The 27,547-nt window shown below is 35.0% G+C and overlaps 1 protein-coding gene and 1 pseudogene across 1 annotated transcript in view; one reads left to right on the forward strand and one right to left on the reverse strand.

The window, feature by feature from the left end:
- The window catches only part of RASA1 (RAS p21 protein activator 1), a 119,277-nt gene that overhangs the window by 90,181 nt on the left and 1,549 nt on the right, over positions 1–27,547 (forward strand). The window contains exons 18-24 of the mRNA XM_056824619.1: positions 993–1,135; positions 3,377–3,492; positions 4,524–4,610; positions 6,172–6,239; positions 8,140–8,228; positions 11,633–11,710; positions 12,533–12,667. Coding sequence (XP_056680597.1) covers positions 993–1,135; positions 3,377–3,492; positions 4,524–4,610; positions 6,172–6,239; positions 8,140–8,228; positions 11,633–11,710; positions 12,533–12,667 — 716 coding nt within the window. The remainder of the gene's footprint in view (positions 1–992; positions 1,136–3,376; positions 3,493–4,523; positions 4,611–6,171; positions 6,240–8,139; positions 8,229–11,632; positions 11,711–12,532; positions 12,668–27,547) is intronic.
- On the reverse strand, positions 14,757–18,726 carry LOC107652018 (glyceraldehyde-3-phosphate dehydrogenase-like; annotated as a pseudogene).

Below are 27,547 nucleotides of genomic sequence, written 5' to 3' on the forward strand. Positions count from 1 at the left end.
GTTCCCATCTCTTCTCTTAAAGGAGCTTGTTAGCTCTGTTAGTCCAGGGGACCATGCTTTATTCTCTGCTATGCTTAGCATAATGCCTTGCTGCATTCTAAATGTTAATTTGTCTAATGAATGAATGCATCCTAATGCATGAATGCATCTGGATATCAACTGTGTATTAAACTCCAATTTTTAAGTCCTGTACTTTCCAGAAAGCAAATGTAGACATTCCAGTGAAATTTGGAAACCTCAATGCTGTTAATGAAATTTTTCCCCACCACTCTGATTCCATCAGAATTTACTGCTGGAATCACTTTTTTCCCAGATGATAATGATGTAAGTCCAATCAAGACCGTGCCATAGCAAATTTAGAAATTAAGTAGGCTAAAGAATGTAAAAGTTTTAGGAGTATGGTATATGGATTGGGAATGTAATAATTATAGCATCATACACATTTTAATAAAATACTGCTATAGCACAGTAATTGTTTTGTATTTGGGATAATAAAATTTATAATTTTTTTCCTAAAATCACCATATTACAGATAAAAACTTTATAAATTTTATTATTTTTTAAAGCCAAATAATAACCCAAACTTTTTTTACTTTTATTCAGTTATAATTTGCATAACAGGTAAACAATAAAAAATTGATCTTTTGAGGATTAATTTTGACAAGCAAGTTGGTATGTGGTTAGAGACCTGGATTCTAGTTCCTGTTCTGCTGCCAAATGACAATCTGACTATAGCCAGGTCATTTATCTTCCATTCTGTGTTTCTTTATTAAAATAGAAATAATAATTCTTGCCCTATTCATTTCATGATAGGGAGGAACAGGTATAATCTATGTTAAAAATGTTATCACATAGTGTATGATGCTATAGGAACGAGATATTTTCATGATGCAGCTATCTAGCTTTAAATGAATATAACGATCTGGTAGTTGTGAATGTTGTAAGTTGGCATAAATTAGTAGATTTTAAAATATTTTAAAATATTCATTTAGATGAAGCTACTACCTTATTTCGAGCTACCACACTTGCAAGCACCTTGATGGAACAGTATATGAAAGCCACAGCCACACGTTTTGTTCATCACGCTCTGAAAGACACTATTTTAAAGATAATGGAAAGCAAACAGTCTTGTGAAGTAAGAATTTAATATTTGTAATATTTTCCTTGTAGGAATGCCAAATAAGTATTGATTGCATAATGTGTATTATAAGGGAAATATGTGAAATTTCCAAAATAAAATGAATACATTATGGCATTTATATTGTGGCAGCAGTACCTTGAAAAATGAATGCCAAAACAGGATTTTAAAAAATGTTTTATTAAAAAGTTAAACATTCCACTATAAAATTTTTTTATTTCTGTTTTGTATTTTCCTTGATGCATTATTGACAATTTTAAAACAGATTTCTGAAAGTGTTTTCTTTTGAAGATTTGAATAAAATATTGGTTTTCATAATGTAAATTAATGTAAATACATTAAAACCTACTATTGCAGGAGGTTTATTTATGCTCTTTTACTGAAGAGGGTTTAGTTATTGAGGGCACAGAGTGTTGGGTCTGAACTAGTAGAACAGGTTGCTTATGCAGACTTCTCAGGGCATTTAGTATTTTATTGGACATTAATTCTGTCTAAATTCATTCCAACATCTTACAATTTCTCTGGCTCTCCCTTTCTAGGACACAGTGATTTAGTGGAAAAACCATATTGGGCAGAAAACTTGTATCTGAATCCTTGCTACTTCACCTACTAGCATATGATCATACATAGACAAGTCACTTAATATATGTACCTCTGTTTCTTCATCTGTAAAATGGGGATAATATTTGCAATACCTGTCTGCCACACAGTTTTTGTCATATTTAAAATTGTACATAAATGTAAGTAAGAGTTGCTGTTTCTCTAATAAGATGGTACTGGTGTGGTATTTTTTTTTTTTGGAAGAGCAGAGGTTTATGGACTTGTGATACCATCAGCATATAACTATCCAACAATGCAGATTGGCTCCTTATGTTCAATTTAGAGAAGTTAAGTGACTTGTCCATGTTCACATTGGAAGATTCAGGACTTTAATAACCAAATTTTCCTGACTCCAAGGCTAACCCATTCATTATTCAAATGCCACTTTACTTCTTATTAAATATTTTTAAACTCCTGCTGGGAAATTAAAGCTCATCACATCAGATAAGTTCCAGACTTGGTTCCAGATCTGTGATTTCTGTCACTTACATACTCTTCTTTCTACACCACACACGGCCTATAGGATTTCATCACTTTTTGCCTAAACTACCATGATAACTTTCTGATTGGTCTTCCTACCTGAGGTCTCTTGGTATATAATCCATCCTCCACTCAGCTGCCAGATTTATTTTCCTAAAGCATAAGTCTGATAATGCCACCTTCCCCTTGCCTTATTAAACTCCAGCCACTCTTTATTACCTCTGAGATGAAGTCTTCTGTTGGGCATTTAAAACTTTGTAATCTGACCCTTTTTTCCCTTTCAGTCTTCTGAAAAGTCTTCTTTCTCCTTTTTGTTATCTAGGTAGTTCTCTGTACACATTCCATGTCCCTTCTTTGTGCCTTTGTACTGTCTATCCCTCATATGTGGAATGTTCTCTTTATATCTAAATTTTTGGCTTCTTTGGCTTTCTTTAAGACTCAAATTTTATCTTCTAGTCCCCTTTCTCTATAGTCCCTTAGTTGCTAAAGGGCCTTTTCCTCCTCAAATATTTCTTCTTGTTTACTCTGTTTATATCTTGTGGGTACCTAGTTAAAATTTTGTGTCCCCATGAGAATATAAGCTCCCTGAGAGAAGGAACTTTTTTTTTAACCTTTCTTTATGTCCCAGGATTTAAGCATAGTGACTGGAACAAAGTAAATGTTCATTGACTAGGGACCTCCTGTGAGAAAACTCCTCCTACCATTGAAAATTGGCTGTAACTGGTAGTTTTAGGAAAGTTGTCTGGAGCACAAAAATGTTAAATGATTGCTCAGGGCCAAATAACCAGTACTTTTTAGAAGTAAAAGGCTTTTAATAAGTTAAAATGTGGGTTTCACCAGCTTTTCTCTACCCTTTATGTCATTCTCTGTGTGTGCCTAGAAATATCTAAGATCCCAAATCACGTAGGAATAGTTCCTAAATCAGTACTATATATACCCTTGTTATTTATAATTGAGAATGGTCATAAATTCTCTTCTAAAAACTTCTAGGGAGAGGATCTATATTGGTATGTCTTTTGTTATTGTAGTCAACACTTGTGTAGGTAGCTTTTATATTAATAATAATTGTCTAGAGCAAAATACTATCAGATGTAGAAGTCTTTATTTAAAGTTTCACTCATCAAGAAACATTCATGTTGGTTCTTTTCTTCTATTTAGTTAAATCCTTCAAAGTTAGAAAAAAATGAAGATGTAAACACTAACTTAGTACACCTATTGAACATACTTTCAGAGCTTGTGGAAAAAATATTCATGGCTGCAGAGATTTTGCCTCCGTAAGTTAATATTTGTTTAACTATGATATTGAGGGGGTTTTACATTTGCCTTAGAAGCATGTGCATTTCTTTTCTTTTTAAAAAATTTTAAACTCTTACCTTCTGTCTTTGAAAAATTGATGCTAAGTATGGGTCCCAAGGTAGAAGGGTGGTTGGAGTTAAATGTCTTGCCCAGGGTCATGCAGTTAGGAAGTGACTGAAGCCAGATTTGAACCCAGGCTCTCCTGTCTTCAGGCCTTGCTTTCTATCTATTGAGCTTACCCATTTGCCCCGAGCATGTGTAATTCTAAAATAAATCTATAGTTAAAAGAAAAATAAAACCTTACCCCTCTGTGAATGACAGTGGTTTTTTCTAATTATAGTGTATTTTGTTTATTTGTATTTAATAGTAAATGTCTTATTTATAGCTACTTAAAAATAATATAGTCTGTATCTGTGAGTTGGAAAGGTAAATAGTGGATAATGAAGTTATTATTAGCTTTTTGTTTCTAGAGTGTCTCCTAACAACCTTTTTGTTGGGAAAATATTATCTACCATGTCATTAAAAGAAAAGTGCCTCATTTTCCCGAAACAAAATAAAAAAGTAAAATTTTCCTAATTTGAAACAGAAGTAATCTAAAACTAGCTAACTATTTCTTTAAGGAGGAATTTGGACAATTTAAAGGTAATGATTATAATCAGTATAAACCAAAAATAAAAATTATGAACGCTTAACTGGCTAATTTTTGCCTCCTGTTTACCAAGTAGGAATCTTAAATGGTATTACTATCATAGTGTTTTTGGGCAAATGGGGTCTTCTTGAGACTAGCAGCATATGTGCAGGAATTTAAAAAGCTTTTATCCTAATAGATTGAACTCCTTTAGAGCAGAGATTTTTGCCTTTTTTAGGTGTTTGATAGCTATTTGTTGATAGAATTCAATAGAAAATAGATTTCATATCATTATATTAAGAAAATTCTAAGATGTAGTTACTATATTATGGAAATATTTTTAAGTGCCTATATGTTAATATAATTATGTTATTTTGTTAGGACATTGAGGTATATTTATGGGTGTTTACAGAAATCTGTACAACACAAATGGCCAACAAACACAACTATGAGAACCAGAGTTGTTAGGTAAGAATTTTCAATTCATTTATTTCTATAATGTGTAACTTTTGTAGGAAAGAAACAAATGTACAGTTGATAGGAGAAATTAGGAATAGAAGAGATACATTAAAAAAATTTTTTAAAACAATTACATAGCTTGACTTCTTAGTGCTCTGAGCATTATTTCTGAATCATCAAGCTTATGTTAGAATTTAACCTATTGCTTTTTTAATGGACTTCTAGAGGCATTTTAGGTACCTTATTTGAAATTTTTAGTCTTGAGTTGACTTTAATTCATTTCAAATTTTCATCTTGTAAATGAAGTTTAAAAGCTTCATAGAAGATTTTCTTCTCTCAAATTCTTTGTGAAATGACTTTCTTTAACAAAATGGAAAAAAGGCAGGCTAATCTCCCAATAGGGGAACAACATGCATTGCCTTTTTATAGTCTTAAGTTGTTGCTTATTGATTTGGAAAGACATAGCTTGCTCTCCTCCCTCTCTCTTGCCCCAGTAGACCTCTCTTTCATCTTTTTTGGGGAGAATGGGTGTATCTGAGTGGATAAAGAATTATCCCATCTAATCCTATTACTGCCTCTACTTTTAAAAATAGGGACCTGATGTTCTTACAGGTTTTCTATGCTCACTGAATGCAGATTGGATGTGGCAACATCATCCACTTCTAGAAAAATTTCTGTAAAGTAAAAGTTAGATGATGAAGTCTTCCTGCCTCCATCCCCTGCAGTTCTCTTATGATATATCATTGTAGTACAGAAGTAAACTTGGATTTTGAAAGCCAGGAGAATGGATCTGTGTCTATGTTGGGACTAAATAAATTTAGAGAGGCTAATCAGTAGAAGACAGATGATGGATCCTCTAGTTATACATTATTTTATGAATATATTTATATATTCTTATGATATATAATATAAATATGAATATATTTATATACATTATAAAGAGATCTCTTGAAGTGTTGAAATAGATTTAGCACAATTTGCATTTTCTTATTTCTGTTCATACATCTCAGTGGGATGAGTCTCCATTACTAAGCAAGGTTTGGAAATGTCAGTCCTTACCTATATATACTTAAAAGAAAGGATTATATAGGACTTTAGCTCAGAAGGAACCTTAAATATAATTTAGTCTAGTACTAACTGCCCATTTTACAAATGAGGAAACCCAAGGTTCAGAGAGGTGAAGTGCCCTTTCCAAGGTTATATAGGTAATAAGTGGCAGCCCTAGAAGTAAACCCACGTTAAACATCCTTTTCATCATGACATGCAGCCTCATCCTATTCCAAGAATAGAACAGATTTAGGTTACTGGGAAAAATTGTTGGTTTGGTAGACAATGCTAAAATTCTATGATCCTTCTGGTCAGAAGGTTTTGGGTGGCAAAACATAGTTTCTATTAGCAGTTTTCTGTTTTCCTGAATTGGGTTTTTGTTTCAGATTTTCGGAGAATCACAGTTGTCTCACATTCAAAGTCAATATTAACTTTCTGTTGTATGGTGGTGGTTTTGAATGTATATGTGATGAATCTTATTTCGTATTTCTTTTTTTTTATCTTTTTTTCCCTTCTCTTTTAGTGGTTTTGTTTTTCTTCGACTTATCTGTCCTGCTATCCTGAATCCACGTATGTTTAATATCATCTCAGGTAAATATCTCTTAATGAATTGTAGATGTGGAATGTAATATAAATTTATCCAGACAAGTTTGATAGTTAAAATGTTTTTACTAATACATGCTATTGATGTCAGGAAATTAGAGTAGAATGCTAGTTCTTTGGAGAGTAGCTTTAATTCCCTTATCCCACTTCCATAATAGGATATAAACAACCAGAGCATAGTATTTAGTATCTGTCTAGCACATAGCAGATACTTAAAATGTTTGTTAAGAGCACCTTACCTACTTCCTTCTAGCTTCCTTTTTTGCCCCTCTTCTCTCATTTTCTGAAATAACAGTTTTTAGTAGAGGGAACCATTCCATTTTTTTCTTACATGTCAGGATATGTATGAAAAAATTTTTTTGATTGTCTAAAAACCATTACTTATTGGTAAATTACTGAGGACTGTATTGTATTATTGTGAGCTTCCAGACTTGATAATATGATTAGATAATAAAAGGCATCGTTGGTAGCAGCAATAGAATGGATTTCAGTGCTTATGAATGAAGTCTTGGCTCTCCCATGTACTTGCTCAAATAGTAATCTTAATCTCTAAAGGTCCAGTAAACCATAGACTATCTTATTAAGCATATTTCCTGGGGAAGTTGCTTATAAGTTTAATCATCTTTTTAAAAGAAAAGTCAGTAAAATCGATCATGTGGGATATAGTTTGTTTTTCTGAACCTCTGATTTTTTTATGACATTGACATATTTTGGGAAAAAATTAATGTTTAGTTGACTAGCAGTCATTTGTTTTTGATAGTGTTTTTCTTTAACTGCTGCTATGGAGATTAGAGGGCAGCTAGTTGGCATAGTAGATAGAGTTCTGGGCCTGAAGTTAGGAAGACTTTTACTTCCTGAGGTCAAATTTGGATTCAGACACTTACTTAGTTGTGTGACCCTTTTGAAAGTCACTTAACCCTGTTTAACTCAGTTTCTTCATCTGTAAAATTAGCTGTAGAAGAAAATTACAAACCACATCAGTGTCTTTGCCGAGAAAACTTCAAATGGGGACACAAGTCAGACATAACTTGAAAGAATTGACAAAATAGAAATTGGAAGTGCTTTAATTTTGAAAGAATTAAGTAATTTGGATAATCTCTTGCATGTAATTATATATCTGTTCAAGCTCTATCTTTAGACTTTATTAAAAAACAGTTAAATTAACTGGTGATTTGTGAAATTATATTAAAAGCATTTAGAGATAAGAAAGCAAAGATCACACATTTAAGAGGGCTAAACACAACTTTTTATCTAAGGGCTTCACCTTAATATGCCTTATAGAGACATATGTCTCTCATGTTATCTCTAAAGTAGTAATTCGTCATTCCTGCCATTGAAGATGTTTAACGTCTGTTGAATTTGACATGACTTATAGCAATTGATGAAATGTCAGAAGTTCCCGAATTAGAACAGGGATCTGCAACTTCTTCCTGATGACATACTTTATATTTGAATATGGAAATTAGCTAATCTGCAATATTATTGTCTGAATATATCCTCCCCACCCTCCACCCCCCCAATTTCAGCATTTCGTAACAAGGAGGTTATAAGCTGGCTCTGAGATTCCCCTTGGGAAGAGAGTATACTAAAGATTACCGGTTTAGAATTAAATCAGTTGTTGGTTGACAATTCTTGATCAGATTTCATATTTGCAATAACTTATTTGGTAACAGTAATACTGTCAGTTGTTTTCACATTTCTTTAAATCATAAGATTTTCAATATATGGAGTGTTCTAAAAGGACTTTTTCACTTGAATTTTTATTTTGATCTTTACATTTTGAATGAAGGAATGCTAGACTTTTGATAGTAAAGGCTTGTTAAAAGTCCGAATTTCTCACATAACAATGACTTAACCCTTCTGACTTAATATTCTGTTGTCCTTGTAGATTCTCCATCCCCTACTGCTGCACGAACACTGACACTGGTAGCTAAATCTGTGCAAAATTTAGCAAATCTCGTCGAGTTTGGTGCCAAGGTATAAATATTTTAATATTACAATTTTACAAAATTTTTTGCTATTATGGGGTAACCCATTCAAAGTTATGGACATTTTAGTTACTTAATTACATTATTATTTGAAGTCCTTAACAGGTTAACCGATTTATACCACTACCAACAGTGGGCCTCTCTTGCTATATTGAAAAATCTTTGCTGATTGATTAGTAGAAAGGTGAAGTCTTAGAATAATTTTTAATTCACATTTCTTATTGTTAGTATTATTCGTAAATTCTTTTAAAAGTATTTACTCTTTCTGTGGGGGAGGGAGGGGAGGGAGGGGAGGGTGAGAGAGAGAAAAGGAACTGGGGTAGGCAGGGCCAGGACCAGGTGGGCTATCTGAGGGGTCTGGAGAGGCAATAAAGCAGGCAGCAAGAGCAGAGCTGATCAAGAGGCTTTTCTGAAAATCCTTGGAGAAATGTGGCTTAGAAATCATTATCTAGGCTATCTTTTTTTTTTTTTAATTTGAGATGTTCTCATCCAATCTAGTGGTTGCTAGAATGGTAAAAGTTAAATTTAGCCTCTAGTAATAAAAGTATTATATTTTATGAGGTTTATTAACGATTATTAGAAATCAAGGATACAAAATAATAAGCCACCACGTGTCTTGGGCACTATTAGCCCACTCAGCCTAATTACTACATGTTGCAATCTCTGAGTAGAGGAAGAGGGTACAGTAGGCCTTATAGCCAATTTAAATACAAATTGTGATCTCTCCCAGGTAGGGATCTCAGGTGAGATTATAGGGAATTCTGTGAAGTACCAAGGACTTCTGGGGATTGAAGTCTGGGGTCCAAATCTCCATTTTTACACTTCCCCTTATTTTGTAGTTGCTCTTTATTATCTTATTAGGTTTTTTTTTGGAAAAGGAGTAATTCTCTGTTCTTTGAAAACTTTCAGTGCTTCTTACTCTATTAAGCAATGATCCATCTTAGTTTTTAGATATATACTTTTGATGACATTATTTCAAAACTTAAACTTTTTTTATTCCTTTTTTTTTAACCCTTACCTTCCTTCTTAGACTCAATACTGTGTATTGGTTCCAAGGCAGGTTCCAAGGTAAACGCTAGGCAGTGTGCATTAAGTGACTTGCACTTGCCCAGTGTCACACAACTAGGAAGTGTCTGAGGCCAGATTTGAACCTAGGACTACCTGCTCTAGGCCTGGCTCTCAATCCACTGAACCACCTAGCTGCCCCCCAAAACTTAAACATTTTAATGCTTTCTAATACAAATGAGGGTCAAACTTTATCAAATTTATTTTCCTACATTCAAAAGAAGCATATCCTTTGTACCTTAAATTACTTTTTTTGATCATTTCTTTTGCTAATGTTGAAATATCCTTTTGTTCTTGGTATGAATATACTTTGGTTACAATGAATTTTTTCTACAAATATTGCTACAGGCTTCTTGTAAGGAATTCATTAAAAATTTTTTTTCATCCATGTAAGTGAAATTGGTTTATAGTTCTCTTTGTTGTATTTCTCTCATTTTAGTATCATAATTATAATTACCTCCTAAAAGTAGATTGATAGAACTTTTTGTCTTTTTTAGAATAATTTTTGTAACGTAGCTACAAGTTACACTTTTCAATAACTCTTTAATAAAATTCACATGCAGAACCTTCTGGAAGTTCTAGAGCTTTTTCCCCTCAGCAATTTGTTTGTAATTTGTTGTATTTCTTTTTTCCATGATCGGATTAAGATATGTATTGTTTTAGTTCTTTTTATCATTTCTCCTCTGTTGTGAATTCCCTTGTTCATTTTCATAAGGTAATTTTCTTCTTTATCAAAATAGTTCTAATAGTTTGTTGTAAACTACCCCCCCCCCCCAAAAAAAAAAAAGGTTAGGGTTGCTGTTGGAACAGTGGTACAAGTGGCTGCTGTAGTGTGTTCACTTTTCTACCTTTAATTCTTTTGGTTTCCCCTGTCCTTTCTGTAGCTACAGTTTCTCAGTCTCTGCTTATGATAGGGTGGAACTGAAGAGAAAGCCTTTGGACAAAGTTGGGTCGTAGTCATTCATCTTTTTCTTGATATTGATGAATTTTCTCATTTTAGAAACTTATTTGATATGAAGAGAGAATTGGCAGAGGCCTTTTGACTTCTTTTCAAAGCAATTTATTCTATGTCAGGCAACTAACTATCATAGTAGAGAGTATGGACCTCTCTTTCCAGTGCCATACTGCTAGATGTTTAGAAAGCATTTGAAAGTCTGTATTTGGTGCTTTTGAAGAGAGAGGTCAAAGATAATATGGTTGGGAGTTATCTTTGTAGGTGATAAGTCAAAACCATGTCAGTTAATGATTCTACCAAGTGAAAAAATGTAGAAAGTGGATGAAATCTTTCCAAGGACAGTATATTGAATTACAGAAAAGATGCAGAAAAAGTTTTTAGGGAGGTGGGAAATGAATCAAGACGACTTTTAGTTGGACGTGAGATAGGCAGAGGGTGATGGGAGAAGCTTGAGTCCAGAAAGGGACCATGTGGATTAGCATCTGCTGCATCAATATCAAGGAGAAAGTGTTGTATTCATATCATAGGCTGTGTGTCTGCAAGAGCCCTTCTTCAGAAGTGAAATCCAGATTTTAAGAATTGCAGTAAAGGCTGGCAGTGAAAAAATAGAAGTGTTGGGCACTTACTGTATCACCTGCCAACAATAGATCATCTCATTTTTGGAATATGGCCAGTTCCTGCCAACAATAGTATTTAATGTCAAGGTCCCTGTTTTATAAGTTAATCCCATAAATTTGATTGAACCTGCCAAACCCTTTGGCAAACTTCCTCTCAGTTTTTAGGGCTGTGAGAAATAAGATACCATGTATCTCATGAAGAATCAACTATTCAGATTTCAGACAGGAGATGAAAAATCCTTGATTTTTAAAAAGTAGGTGGCGGGGTTTGGGGAGATGATCTTCTCAAAAGGATCTTCACACCCTGTTGTTAATAGTTACTTCCTGTTCATCAATCTTAAGATTGGTATTTATGGTTGCTTGGTTTTATTTTCCACTTTTAAAACTTTAGTGTTTTACTGCTTATAATTTAGTTTGAAAAAAAAATAGGCCATTCACTATTACAATTTAAAGACATTTAATTTTTCTTTGAAGCTGTAGTTTTAAGTGCAACTTAAGAAACTTGTGTAAGGTTACCTTTCCTAATTTTATTTTAGAAATCACAAACATCCCTGAACATCAAACCTAAGTATTTTCTTTAAGTAAAAAAATCAAATACCCATTGTGTTTGTGACTCTTTATGATAGAATAAATAGTCATAAATAGATTAGTAAGAATTGTCATCTATATGACATATTAGATAATACAACTTTTATTACATCTAATTTGTAGGGGGTTGTAAAGACTATAAAAGCTGTTATTTTTACTTTTTTCTAGGAGCCTTATATGGAGGGAGTAAATCCATTCATCAAGAGTAACAAACATCGTATGATCATGTTTTTAGATGAACTTGGGGTATGTGCATACTATAATAGTTTAATAGATAAAATACATTTTGTTGCTTTACACAGTATAATATAATCTTTTCTTCATAACATGCAGTTGTGTGTGCGGCTCTTTCAATCAAGATTCATATGATAGGAAAATCAAAAGAAGGCTGCTTTGAGGAGCCACCAGGTATAGAGGACAAGTTCTAGATAAACTCAGAATCAGGAAAGGCCGATAGGGCTGAAATCTTGCTGACACTTAATAGTTTTGTGACACTGGGCAAGTCATCTGATTTTTCTGAGCCTCCCCTTTCCTTAATTGTAAGACAGATACTACAATGACTTTCTCTTAGGATTGTGAGGAAAAGCTCTAGATGATGACTAGTAATATAGATTGCTTGCTGCCTGCTCTGCAATTTAGGGAGATGCCTGGGGCTTATGACTGCTCACTGGTGATGCAGCTTTTTTATATCAGAACCCTGGTCTTTCTGATACCAATTTATTATTTAGGTCTCAAGTTAGCTTTTAAGAAAGGCTCATTTCTTGAGAAGACCTAGGATTTTTGTACTATTTTATTCTTAAAATACCATGGAAAAAAAAGGAGGATTATTTCACCAGATAGTTACTGGCTACAGTAGAAGTGAATAGTATAGTACACTGTGTAAACAATAAATTTTAAGACTTTGCATTTTATCAGGAATAGGGTAGTTGATTTGAGGTATTAATTACATTGAATTTGAAGAGATCACCTACTACATCATTCGCTAACAGCCACGACTTTAAAATTATACCTATATAGAGGCTGTAAACAATTGCCATTCTAAATGCAGTTTTATGATTCTTCTTAAAGAATGTACCTGAACTTCCAGACACTACAGATCATTCTAGAACTGACTTGTCACGTGATCTAGCAGCACTGCATGAAATTTGTGTGGCACATTCAGATGAACTGCGAACACTCAGTAATGAGCGTGGTGTACAGCAGGTAGGTTTGTACTACAGATGATTTGGGGGAGTAATTTTTTGTAATTAGTACTATCAGTATTGAGCTTCTAAGCATAAAAGAAATAAAATTGCTTGTGTTTCGATGAATACTGGCTTATTGAGAATGCATCTATAAAAATGCCTTTAAGATGTTTGTTTAATGTATTTACAAAATTGGTGCCTTATGCCCGTGAAGAAATTAGGTTTCATCTGTTTTGTGTCTAATATGCCCAATTTAAAAAACAAATTTAAGAGTTTCAATTTTTTAGTATTTGTTATGTTTGCATTTTCTTCATTTGGACATAGTCAAGACTATATTTTTAAAATGTTTTTTGACATAAGCTTTTAAAATGAATTGACATAGAATAACCCAGAGATTATATTATGGTACCTTTTAGAGCTGACGTGCCACCTGTACCCCTTCATTCCTCCAGTGCTGGGCAGAGGGGTGGGTAAAGTGAGGAATGTCCTCAGCGAGTATAGAGAGGGGGAGAGGAGTGGCCCAAGCTCTCTGTTCCCCTTCAGCTGCCTGTGAGCCTCCCACCTTACCCTCTGTGTGCTCCAATTGGGCTACTGGGCAGAGGATGTGAAAAAATGTCAGGCATGATGGAGAGGGAGAGGGGAGCAGCTCCACCTGAGTCCCTCAGCCTTTCTAGTAACAAATGAGTTAGGGGGTCAGGGAGTATCCACAGAAAGTGCTCTGCTATGCCATCTTTGGCATCTGTACCGTAGGTTTGCCATCACTGTACTATGGTATGAAAATGTGGGACCCCGGGAACCTATGTGGCACAGTGGATAGATAAACTGGGTCTGGAATCAAGAAGACCCAAGTTCAAATGTGACCTCAGATACTTAATAGCTCTGTGACCCTGAGCAAGTCATTGTGCCTGTCTGTCTTACTTTCCTTATCTGTAAAGTGAGAGGATAATAATAGTATCTACTTCCAAGGTTATTGGTGAGGATCCAAGGAGATAATTGTAAAGGGTTTAGCACAGTGCTTGGCACATAGTAAATGAAACATATATTAGCTACTACTGTTTTTAGCAAGCCCTGCCTCATTGGTTTGTATACTCTTTGTATGTTTATCACTAACCATTTATGACAGGTAGATTTGTCTCCTAGCAGGAAACTATTTTGCCTTGAATGTCAGCCCCAAATAAATACTATGTGATTATCGATTCACTTGGAATAGTTACTTTTCTACATTGCAACTCTGGATTTCTCTTATTTGGCTGACTTCTTTTCTTTTCTTTTTTTTAATTTCACTGATTAATTTAGAGTATTTTTCCAGGATTACAAAAATCATGTTCTTTCCTTCCTCTCCCTCCATCCCCCTCCTGTAGCCAATGCACAATTCCTCTGGTTTTAACATGTATCATTGGTCAAGACCTATTTCCATATTATTGATATTTGCACTAGGGTGATCATTTGGGGTGTATAACCCCAGTCATATCTCCAGTGACCCATGTGATCAAGCAGTTGTTTTTCTTCGGTGTTACTGTTCCCACAGATTTTCCTCTGAATGTGGATAGTATTCTTTGTCCTTCAGAATTGTCCTAGATCATTGAATTGCTACTCGTAGAGAAGTCCATTACGATCGATTGTACCACAGCGAATCGGTCTCTGTGTACACTGTTCTCCTGTTTCTGCTCCTATCAATCTGCATCAATTCCTGGAGGTCATTCCAGTTCCCATGGAATTCTTCCAGTTCATTATTCCTTTGAGAACAATAGTATTCCATCACCAACATATACCACAATTTGTTCAGCCATTCCCCAATTGAAGGGTATCCCCTCATTTTCCAATTTTTTTGCCACCACAAAGAATGCAGCTATGAATATTCTTTTTTTTTTTTTGCACTGAATGTGATGACTTTATTGATGGTACACAAGATAGGATTCTATGTTCCCCACCACCCCCACCCCACCACCCCCCGCCTCACACACATACTATAGGGGTGGTTCGGGGCAGGGATGTGAATGGGGCATGGGATGCCCAGCATGGGAACATAAGTTCTTATGGATGTGGGATCCCTAGTGGTGGAACTACTCTCTTTTTTGGCTGGGGATGAAGATCCATAGCTTTTCACTTTACTCCTTAGAGGCCATGCACATCATGAGTCTGCTACACGGTGGCTGTAACCATACTCATTGTCCTACCAAGAAATGGGCTTGACAGAATGGTTGTTGAGGACAATGCCAGCACCAGCATTGAAGGTAGAAGAGTGAGTGTCACTGTTAAAGTCACAGGATACAACCTGGTCCTCTGTGTAGCCCAAGATGTCCTTTAAGGATCCCTTTGCAGCTTGCTTTACCACCTTCTTAATATTTGGCAGCTTTCTCCAGGCAGCAAGTCAGATCCACCACGGACACATTGGGAGTAGGAACACGGAAGGCCATGCCTGTGAGCTTCCCGTTCAGCTCAGGTATGACCTTGCCCATAGCCTTGGCAGCATTGGTGGAAGCAGATATGATATTTTGGACAGCCCCATGTCCGTCACGCCACAGCTTGCCAGAGGGGCCATCTCCTGTCTTCTGGGTAGCGGTAATGGCATGGACTGTGGTCATGCGTCCTTCCACAATGCCAAAGGTGTCATGAATGACCTTGGCCAAGGGGGCCAGGCAGTTGGTAGTGCAGGAGGCATTACTGATGATCTTGAGGGAATTATCGTATTTCTCATGGTTCACCGCCATCACTAACATTGGGGCATCAGCAGAAGGGGCAGTGATAATAACCTGCTTGGCTCCACCCTTCAAGTGAGCCCTGGCCTTTTCCATGGCGGTAAAGATGCCAGTGGACTCCACAATGTACTTGGCTCCAGCACCTCCCCATTTAATGTTGGCGGGATCCTACTCCTGGAAGATGGTATGACTTTTCCATTGATCACCAGCTTTCCATTCTCTGCCTTTACAGTGCCCTTGAATTTGCCATGGGTGGAAACAGTGAAGGTACTTAGCTCTTCCAATCTTCACAACTGTGGGTTTTAAAAATAATAACTAAGTATTATATTTTATAAAGTTTTATTGATAATAACTAAAACAAACAGAACTGCCTGACTTCAGCCCAGTCACAGGTTCAAAAAAGAGGACAAGGGAGGGATTACAGCCACTTCAATACAATCACACAAAATGTGGAGATACAGGAAGGGACTTCTGGGGGATGAAGTCCAAAGGCTCAAAATCTACATTTATACATATCCCCCTGTTATCCTATTTGGGAAACCAGTTTCCCCAAAAGGATTATGGAAACATAACTTAAAAATTGCAATATTTTGTGAATAAGAGGAAAATAGAACAAAACCAATGATTACTAGGTTGACAAAGCCATTTTGGGGCAGTCCCCTTTGGCATCAGAGTATACATTCAAAACAAAGGCAATTCAACCCCCCATAGTTAAATTGACATCCCAAAGTTCACTCTGGATCTTCTGGTACAGCATTTGGTCTCTGCAGGCATCTATCTTCATGGCATTCTGAATTCTGGGAGGTAGCAAGTTTCTTATCTTAAAATTGTTCGAATTTAAATCAAAGTTCACAATAATAACTTGGCCCCCCTGAGGTGAATAATAACAAACACAGGGATTACTCAGGAATGCATGGCTGTGTTATGAGGTATATGAATCAATTTGCAAAAAAAAAAAATAGAAAAAACATGAAAAAATCCAAATAAAAGAAAAATAACTTGTGAATATAATACAAAATGTAAAAGTTTTATGTCTAAAACAATCTAGGTAAAGGAAAAACAAACCTTTAACAGGTCCTTGAATCAGGGCCCAATTAAAATGATTTAAGCAATGATGCATTTACCCAATTAGTAACCAGGATATATAGAAAGTTTACCACAACACACTATGAAAGACAGAAAAGGGACTAGATTATAGGAGCCAAATTTGAGATAATTAGTAGAATGTGGGGCAAGGAAGACCTGCCTTTAATACATGGTAAACAGCCACAGACCCCAAAGAAGTTCAAGTCCTCTTGCCTTGGCTCAAAATTACCTCAATCCCACCAGGATTGGTTGGTCTCTTTGACCTTGTGATCAATTGGACTATGCAATTTTGTTTTGTGCTTCTTTGGCACTGTGCAATGGCTCTTTTTGTATTCTTTCATCCTGGAATCAGACAGAATCATTAAGCAAAGTCCCATTAATTTTTTTTAAACATCAAGGGCATTGTTTTTATAGTCTAAAGCTTTTTGGGCATGCACTAATATTAGGACAAATTTATTTAAAACTTACATTACTGCAAAATAAAAAAAAATTAAAGAAAAATCTAAGTACTGGTGATGTGCTTCAAATACAAAAAGGAGAGAAAAAATAAAACTCAGATACTATATTGCACATGCAATAAAAAAAAATCAAAGGTTATTTTTAAAAAAAGTTTTAAAAATAAAAAAATGTATAGCTTAAAATCAGTGACACGCTGTCAGCCATGTGAGTACAAAATGATTTTCAGAATAAAACAGTAACACAGTAGATAATGTATATTCAAAGAAGCACCAGAGTCCCCCAAATTTACAATAGCCCAGTTAATTACAATAGCAAACAAACCCACTATTATATTTTATATATTTATATATTTATATATTTATATTTATATATAATATTTATATATATTTTATATTATATTATATTGCTGTATGACATTTAAAAAACCTATGAACTGATAGATATTTGTCACAATTTTTATAGATGTAGCAAATGTTTCAACCATGACAGACATATTTTTAAACAAAGTAAAACTTATTTGGGATAGAACATCATCAAGAAATCTAGATTTTTCTGTTGGACGTAAATTAAAATGAAGAGTTTTGCAAGAGCTCTTTTTTCTGACTTCCTGATACATATAAACACCTTGGAAGAAACATTTCTTTGTTTCTCTACCTTTAATACAACATTCTTTATTATATTACATTAATACATATATATGTATATATATAATATCATCCATTCAGAAACTACTAGTTATGTAAAATTATTTCTGAAGATCCCTTAAAATTACAATAAAATTCTTAGCTTATTAAATTCTCTAAAGGTTGTATATAATTTAACCAGTTTTGTTGAAATCCATCCATCATCATCATCTACGTGACAATTAACAAAGGCCACATGTGATCTTTAATGGATCCAGTGACAAGGGTTTTAGACAAGATGTTCACGGGCTTATACAGTGATATTTTGCTCTTTGGCAAAGGTAAAGGTACAAGATCGATATAGACAAAACATAGCTTAAAATGATTCAGTATTACAGAAAGATATTGATTAAATTAATATAGATAAAAAAATTAAACCTTAAAACAATCAATAAATACAATAATATAAACAAATGAGGAGGTGTAGACAGGCCGTGCAGTCAAAATCCTTTTGGCCAATCCCAATAGACTTGTTTGCTGTTACAGGAGGAGAATAAACTCAAAATAGTTAGCAGTAAGCTTCCAGATCTCTTTTACAGTTTCCTTCCCCTTCCCCAATATTTATTATCCATTTAGATTTTCTTTGTCAGAGTCTGAATTTCCTCATAGAAGCACAGGGCAGAATCTCCACTCTGCATGTTGAGAGCAGTTAGGACCTTTAGAACTTTGTCAAAGTATTTCAGGTTGGTTTGTAGCATAAGCAGCCTAGCTTGCGGCATATTCTTGAGGAGAAGGTAATAAAGTGGGAAATCAATGAAATTGAAAACTCCTAGGAAAAGAATTAAGCAGATCCAAACTGCACTTTTTAGCTCTACCAACTCAAACTTGTTTCAGTTTCAAGCATACTTTACAATAGCATTTTTTCTGAAAGATGCTGAATGGGGTTCTTTTTTTTTCCACACTGAAAATTGGCTAGGACAGGCTAGAAAAACAGCCTTGGAGTGTGGAAAGGGATTGGGGTGGAAAGATTTTTAGATGTTACCATCTGAGGAAAAAAATGGCTGGGATTGGCATGCTCTTGTGGCAGGTCTGGTCTCCACAAGAGGAGACACCAAGCTGGGTGGAGTGTGGTGAGGAATGTTGGCTGAGTAGATGGACAGGAGAAACAGCAGGCAGTGGCAGGCGGCAGGGCGGGGCTGAAGCACAGGCATACCCTGCAACGGATCCTCATGGTGGGCAGCAACCAGGCAAATTTACTATATTTACTGTAAGGCTATCTGCTCCAAAAAAAAAAATCTTTTTTTTTTTAGAATTTGTAATCCCTTTGTGGCAAGCCAAACTGTGGGTTTTACAATTAATAATTAATAACTAATTGTTATATTTTATAAAGTTTTATTAATAATAACTAAAAGAAAAAGAACTGCCTGACTTCAGCCCTGTCACAGGTTCAAAAGAGAAGACAAGGGAGGGGTTACAGCCATTTAAATACTGTCATGCAAACTGTGGGGATGCAGGAAATATGGAATTTTGGGAAATTCTAAGGGACTTCTGGGGGATGAAGTCCAAAGGCTCAAAATCTACATTTATACACATCTCTTTGGGGTAGAAACCCAGCATTGGTATGGCTGAATCAAAGGGTACGAAGTCTTTTAGTGCCTGTTGGACATAGTTCCAAATTGCCTTCCAGAATGGTTGGATGAATTCACAACTCCACCAACAATACATTAATGTCCCACTTTTGCCACACTCCCTCCAGCATTCATTACTTTCCTTTGCTGTCCTGTTAGCCAATCTGCTAGGTGTGAGGTGATACCTCAGAGTTGTTTGATTTGCATTTCTCTGATTATAAGAGATTTGTAACATTTTTTCCATGTGTTTATTGATAGTTTTGATTTCTTTATCTGAAAATTGCCTATTCATGTCCTATGCCCATTTATCAATTGGAGAATGGCTTGATTTTTTGTACAATTGATTTAGCTCTATAAATTTGAGTGATTAGACCTTCATCAGAGTTTTTGTAAAGAAAAATTTCCCCAAATTTGTTGCTTCCCTTCTAATGTTGCTTGCATTGGGTTTGATTGTACAAAATCTTTTAAATTTAAGATCTTTTTATATTTTTTCATCCATATCCACTAGATTGCCATATTTCTTGTCATATAATTGGGTATAATAATTTTTAATGATTGCCTTAATATCCTCTTCATTAGAGGTAAAGTTTCCCGTTTCATCTTGGATATTGTCAATTTGGTTTTCTTCTTTCCTTTTTTTTAATTACACTGACCAATACTTTGTCTATTTTGTTAGTTCAAAGTACCAGCTTCTAGTCTGATTTATTAAATCAATAGTTCTTTGACTTTCAATTTTATTAATTTCTCCTTTGATTTTTAGGATCTCTAATTTAGTCTTTATCTGAGTATTTTTAATTTGTTCACTTTCTAGTTTTTTTAATTTGCATGCCCAATTCATTGACCTCTGCCCTTTTAAATTTGTTAATATATGAACTCAAGGATATAAATTTCCCCCTGAGTACTGCTTTGGCTGCATCCCATAGGTTTTGAAAGGATGTCTCATCATTGTCATTGTCATTTACTTCAATGTTGTTATTGATTTTTTCTATGATTTGTTCTTTTAATAACCTGTTTTGGAGATTTGTATTTTTTAATTTCCAATTAATTTTTGATTTATCTCTTCATGTGCCCTTATTAATTATTATTTTCATTGCATTGTGATCTGAAAAGTTTGCATTTATTATTTCTGCTCTTTTGCCCTTGTTTGCATTATTTTTATGCCCTAATATATGGCCAGCTTAAAAGAAGGTGTTTTCCTTTTTTTCCCTATTTATTTTTCTTGACACATCTACTAATTCTAATTTTTCTAAGATTTCATTCACTTCTCTTACCTCTTTCTTATTTATTTTTTGGTTTGAATTATCTAGTTCAGATAGAGGAAGGTTTAGGTTTCCCACTAGTAGAGTTTTTCTATCTATTTCATCCTTGAGATCCACTAGTTTCTTCTTTAGAAATTTGGATGCTATGTAGTTTGTTTTATACATGTTGATTACTGATATTTCTTCATTGTCTTTATTGCCTTTTATGAAGACGTAATTACCTTCTCTATCTCTTTTAACTAGATTTATTTTTACTGTGGCTTTTTCAGATATCATGATTGTGACTCCTGCCTTCTTTTCATCAGTTGATGCCTAACAGATTTGGCTACATCCTTTTACTTTCACCCTATGTGTATCTACCTTCCTCATGTGTGTTTCTTATAGACAGCATATGGTAGGGTTTTGGATTCTAATGCACTCTGTTATTCGCTTGGGTTTTGTGGGTGAGTTCATTCCATTCACATTCAGAGTTATGATTACCAGCTATGTATTTTCCATCATTTTGATTTTTACTCCTGGTCCTGCCATTTCTTCTTTCACTATTTCCTTCTACACCAATGTTTGTTTTTAATCAGTCCCCCTAGTTCCCACCCTTATTTTACTTACCTTTCTACCCCCCTCCCTTCTTTTCCCCCCTTATTTTCTTTGTGGTCTTTTTAAAACTATCCACCCCCCACCCTCTTCCTGCCTTATACTGCTTCCCTCCCCACCAGTCCATTTTTTACCCTTCTATTCTCTACCCCAATGGATTGGATTGTTCTTCCCTCTTTGGGTCAGTTTCAAAGCACGTAAGAGTTGAGTATTTCCTATTTCCAACCTCTTTACCCTTCAGGTGTATCGATGTTCTCACCCCTCCTGCCATGAGCTTTTTTGTTATGTATAAATTCATCCCCTTTTGTTTCTTTTCCCATTTCTTTTAGTATTAACCTCTTTTTTTTTAGCTCTAGCTGTGTGTGCGTGTGTGTATATATAAATAAATATATACATGTATATGTATTTATGCACATATATATGTATGTATATATATATATATATATATATATATATATATATATATATATATAACTATTTATGTCTTGTTATTTCATTCTATACATTTTGTCACTATTACCTCTAAGTGAAATTCTAGCTGCCTAGGTGGTGATAACAGTTTTTAAGAGTTAGCAATGACCTCTTTTCTTATAGAGATACATATCCTTTTAACTTAATAAGTCTCTGAAATAAAGGTTGTTTTTTTTTGTTTGTTTTGTTTTGTTTTTCTTCCCCCCCCCCCCCTCTTTCTTAATTACCTTTTGATGGTTCTCTTGAGTTTTGTTCTTTGGCATCAGATTTTCTGTTCAGGTCTGGTCTTTTCTTCACAAATTCTTGGAATTCTTCTATTTTGTTGAATGAACATACTTAATCCCTGTAAGAATATAATCAGTTTTGCTTGGTAGTTGATTCTTGATTGTAGACCTAGTTCCCTTGCTTTTTGGAATATCATATTCCATGCCTTTTGGTCCTTCAGTGTGGTTGCAGCCAGATCCTGTCTTATCCTCACTCTGGTTCCATGGTATCTGAATGACTTTTTCTTGGCAACTTGTAATATTTTTTCTTTGGTCTGATAGTTTTTAAATTTGGCTATGACATTCCTGGGTGTTGTCAGTTGGGGATTAAGTTCTGGAGGTGATCTGTGGATTAGTACAATTTCTACTTTTCCCTCTTGTTCTAGAATATTGGGGCAGTTTTCTTGAATAATTTCCTGTAGTATTATGTCCAGGCTTTTTCTTTTGTCATGGTCTTCTGGTAGACCAATGATTCTTAAATTGTCTCTCCTCAAGATTTTCGAAATCTTCTGTTTTATGAATGAGAGGTTTCATATTTTCCTCAATGTTTTCATTCTTTTGGTTTTGTTGTATAGTGTCCTACTGCCTTTTATGGTCACTTAATTCTAGTTGTTGTATTCTGGTTCTTAAAGACTGGATTTCATCCCTGGCTTTTTGGTCATCTATCTCCTTCTGGTCTGATTTTCTTTGGAGGTCATCTTTCATCCTCTTTGCCTCATCTTTCTTCTCCTTTGCCTCATTTTCAAACTGATTTTGGCTTTCAAGACACTATTTTTTTATTTCCAGATGACTTATCTTAGTTTTTAAGTTCTATTCCCAATTATCTTCACCCTATTTTAATTGTGTTTTGAATTGTATTTTGAGTTCTTCCAAAGCTTGTATCCAATTCCCTGGGATTTCTGATTTATACTTTGCTGATCCCTCCACTTCTGTTTCGTTTGCTCTTTGCTCATTGCCTGTACAGAAGTAATTTCTTTTTCAGTTGTTTGCTCATATTTTACCCTTCTTTGCTCCCCGTATTTGTCTGTGCTCTTTCTCCTCTCTTTTTTTGGTTTTGGAGCTTTCTGTCAGTCTCCCCACTTGGGAGCTTTTTGACAGATGGTCTCTCCTTGCAGACTGTGGGAGAAGGGTGTTGTTATTTGAGCTTCCCTGTCCTCTGGAGGCCTTTCATTGGATTAAATTAAAGTCCAGCAGTCTGTGGTGGAAAGATGTTGTAATTTGAGCTTCCCTGTCCTCTCGATTAAGTTCAGCTGGGTTGGGCTGGATGTGCCCTGAGGCAAAAATCTCCTGGAAAGCTGGAGCAATATGGAGGTTCTTCGCAGCTCTGTCCAGGCTACCAGCTCTGTGCTCCCTCTCCAGCTTTTTCCCCACTGCCTGTGCTCGACGATCTGAGCCTGGCACAGCCCTGACTGCACGGTACACCCTATAGACCAGCGCCTTTGTCTGCCCAGAGGTTCTTGCTGCCGCTTGAGGCTTAGTGCTTTGGGGGTGGGGGTGGGGGTCCTGGAACCTTCCTTCTGCCTTCCCCTTAAGTCCGAGTGTTCTCAGATTCTGGCTTTTGGGGGCGGCGGGGGGGGGGGGTGCGTACCTTTTAAGTTGAGTACAAAAGGAGGGTTCCTTGGTTCTGTCTTGTTTTTAGGTTTGATTTTTCAGTCTCCTTGGAGCAGTCAGTTTGTTGATTGGTAAGGAAGGGTTTTCAGAGGTCTGAACTTATGCTGTTTCTAAGCCACCATCTTGACTCTGCCTCCTCCCTTAATATTCTTGATTTTTTGTTCTTCCAAATGAACTTTGTTATGGTTTTTTCTAATTCAATAAAAAAGTTTCTTGATAATTCAATGAGTATGGCACTGATTAAGTAAATTAGTTTGGTTATGATTATCATTTTTGTTACGTTAGCTCGTCCTACCAATGAGCAATTAATGTTTTTGCAATTATTTATATCTAATTTTAGTTTTGTGGTTGTGTTTAAGTAGCTCCTATGTTTATCTAGGTAGATAGATTCCTAAGTATTTTATATTGTCCAGGGTGATTTTAAATGGAATTTGTCTTTCTAACTCTTGCTGCTGAGATGTTTTGGAGATATATAGAAATTCTGATGACTTCTGTGGGTTTATTTTGTATCCTGCAACTTTACTAAAGTTGTTGATTATTCCTACTAGCTTTTTAGTTGATTCTCTAGGATTCTTTAAGTAGACCATCATATCTGCAAAGAGTGATAGCTTGGTCTCTTCATTGCCTATTTTGATGCCTTCAATTTCTTTTTCTTCTCTAATTGCTACTGCTAGTGTTCTAGTACAATGTTAAATAATAGAGGTGATAATGGGTATCCTTGTTTCACTACTGATCTTTTTGGGAATGCATCTAGTTTATCCCCATTGCAGATGATGTTAGTTGATGGTTTTAGATATATACTCTTTATTTGTTTTAGGAACGATCCTTCTATTCCTATGCTCTCTAGTATTTTTAATAGGAATGGGTGTTGTATTTTGTCAAAGGCTTTTTCTGCATCTATTGAGATAATCATATGATTTTTGTCAGTTTGCTTGTTAATATGGTCAGTTATGTGGATGGTTTTCCCAATATTGAACCATCATTGCATTCCTGGTATACATCCCACCTGATAATAATGAATAACTCTTGTCATCACTTGCTGGAGTCTTTCCTAGTATTCTATTTAAGATTTTTGCATCTATGTTCATTAAAGAGATTGGTCTATAGTTTTCTTTCTCTGTTTTTGACCTGCCTGGCTTTGGAATCAGTACCATATTTGTGTCATAAAAGGAATTTGGTAGAACTCCTTCTTTTCAAATTATATCAAATAGTTTGTATAGTATTGTGTTTGATTGTTCTTTGAATCCTTGATAGAATTCACTTGTGAATCCATAAGGTCCTGGGGATTTTTTCTTAGGGAGTTCTTTGATGGCTTGTTCAATTTATATTTCTGATATGGGATTATTTAAGTATTCTGTTTCTTAAGTTGCTCTTAGCAATTTATATTTTTGTAAATATTCATCCATATAACTTGGATTGTCATATTTATTGTCACATAATTGGGTATAATAATTTTTAATGATAGCCGTAATTTCCTCTTCATTAGAGGTGCAGTCTTCCTTTTCATCTTTGATACTCTTAATTTGGTTTTCTTTCCTTTTTTTTATTAAATTTACCAGTACTTTGTCTTTTTTTTTCAAAATACCAGCTTCTAGTATTGTTTATTACTTCAATAGTTCTTTCACTTTTTATTTTATTAATTTCTCCTTTGATTTTCAGGATCTCTAATTTAGTTTTCTTCAACTGGAGATTTTTAATTCATTCCCTTTCAAGTGTTTTAAATTGCATGCCCAATTCTTTGGCCTCTGCCCTTCCTAATGTGTTAATATATGAACTCAAGGATATAAATTTCCCCCTGAGTAGTGCTTTGGCTGTATACCATAGATTTTGAAAGGATGTTATCATCATTGTCATTTTATTCAGTGAAATTATTAATTGTTTCTATGATTTGTCCTTTAACCTATTTTGGAGAATAATTATTTAATTTTACAATTAATTTTCTATTTGACTCTCCATGCACCCATACTAATTTATTATTTTTATTGTGATCTGAAAAGATTGCATTTATTATTTCTGCATTTTTGCACTTGTGCCCTAGTATATGATCAATCTTTGTGGATGTACCATTACTGATATTTCCTCAATTGTCTATACTCTCTTTTATCAGGATGTAATTGCCTTCCCTGTCTCTTTAAATCAGATCTATTTTTACTTTGCCTTTGTCAGATATCATGATTGCAACTCCTGTCTTCTTTTTCTTAATTTAAGGCCCAATATATTTTCCTCCAGCTTTTGATTCTTATTCTGTGAGTTTTTCTACCAGCGCCATGTGTGTTTTTTAGACAACATAGTAGCATTTTGGTTTCTAATCCATTCTGTTTGCTTTTGTTTTGTGGATGAGTTCATTCTATTCACATTCAGAGTTATGATGACCCATCTCTGTATTCCCCAACATTTTGATATCCTCTCCTAGTTCTGCCCATTCTTCTTTCTCTGTGTCTTTTTAAACCAGTGGATTGCTTTTCACCAGTCTCCCTAATCCTCACCCTTATTATAATTCCCTTTCTGCCCCCTCCATTTTTATTCCCTTCTTTTTGTGTGTCTATTAACTTCTTTGCCCCCCATTTCCTTCCTTTGTACCCCTACCCCACCCTATTCCCCTGAGAGTTAAAAATAACACTTTTCCATATAATAATATAAACAATTTGATCTTGTTGAAGACCTTAAAGAAGAAAATTTAAATTAAAAAAAAATTTTTCCCCCTTTCCTCTCACTTATTTATCTTTTTCGTGTTTCTCTTGATCTTTATGTTTGGATATCAAACTTTATATTTAGTTCGTGTCTTTTGTTTACAAATACTTGGAAATCTTCTATTTTCTTGAATGCCCATACTTTCCCCTGGAAGTATATAGTCGGTTTTGATGGGTTGATGATTCTTGGTTGAAGACCCAATTCTCTTCCTTTTTGAATATCATATTCCAAGCCTTATAGTCCTTTAGTATGGAAGCTGCTAGATCTTGTATGATCCTGACTGGTGCTCCTTGATATCTGAATTGTCTCTTTTTGGCTTCTTGTAAATTTTTTTCCTTAGCTTGCAAGCTCTTAAATTTAAATTTGGCAATTACATTCCTTGAGGTTGTCTTTTGAGGATTTAAGAGGGTGTTTTATGAACTCTTTCAGTGTCTATTTTGCCCTTTTGTTCAAGAACATCAGGGCCGTTTCCTTGGATAATTTCTTGTGGTATGATGTCTAGGTTTTTGTTTATTTCCGGGTTTTCAGGTAAACTAATGATTCTCAGATTGTGTTTTCTAGACCTGATTTCTTGATCTTCTCAGTGAGATATTTCATGTTTCCTTCGATTTTGCTTTATTATTTCTTGCTGTTTTGTGACATCATTGGCTTCTAATTGCCCAATTCTAGTCTTTAAAGACTGGTTTTTTGCTATAATCTTTTGATTTTCTGTTATAATCTTTTGATTTTCCTTTGTGGTTTAATCTATCCAGCTATTCATGGCTTCTATGTGTTTAATTTTGGTCTCTAATTTATTTATCATTTCATTTGATTTCTGGACTTCTTTCTCCAATTGAAAGTTCCTGCCTTATAAACTATATTTTCTTTTTGAGGTATTTCCCACTTTTCTTGCCAATATTCTTCCATCTTTTTCATAAGCCCCAATTTAAATTCTTCAAGAGCTTTTGGCCAATTTCCATTTTTTTGGAAGGTTTGGATGCATTTATTTGTTTATCCTCTTCTGCTATTTCCTCTGTAGTCTGGATCTTTTCCTCCATAAAAATTATCCAAGGTCAAAGCCTTCTTGTTCTTCTTTGTGTTGGGAATTTTTTTTTCCTGGACATTGTTTTCTATGCTGCTTTTTCCTTTCCTTTCTGAGTGAGATGGGCAGGTTCTGTATGGAGCTAAAGAGTGAGGTTTTTGCTTGAGGTCACCTCTCGAGTCTCTGCAGCTTTTAGTGTTTGCAGCCCTTCTCTGTGCTATCTCTGTGCCCAAGGTCTGCTCTCTTCCACCTGATGGGATCTTAAGTCTAGCTGCTCTCAGGGGTGGGTCTTTGATGGTCTTAGTCAGCTGTTAAGGACTTAGAGGTGCCCTTCTCTTGTTCACTGATTCTAGCACACTGAGTCTAGCACACTGACTCTGTGGAGTGGGGGAGGGGAGATCAGCTCACATTTTATTGGAAGGTATTTCACCCCCTCATAGTGTGGAAATGCCCAAATCCCAGGTACCTTCAATACTGTGCCCTACTATGGAGTTCCT

The sequence above is a fragment of the Monodelphis domestica genome, chromosome 3 (genome assembly GCF_027887165.1).
Source record: "Monodelphis domestica isolate mMonDom1 chromosome 3, mMonDom1.pri, whole genome shotgun sequence".
In the NCBI taxonomy this organism is placed as follows: Eukaryota; Metazoa; Chordata; class Mammalia; order Didelphimorphia; family Didelphidae; genus Monodelphis; species Monodelphis domestica.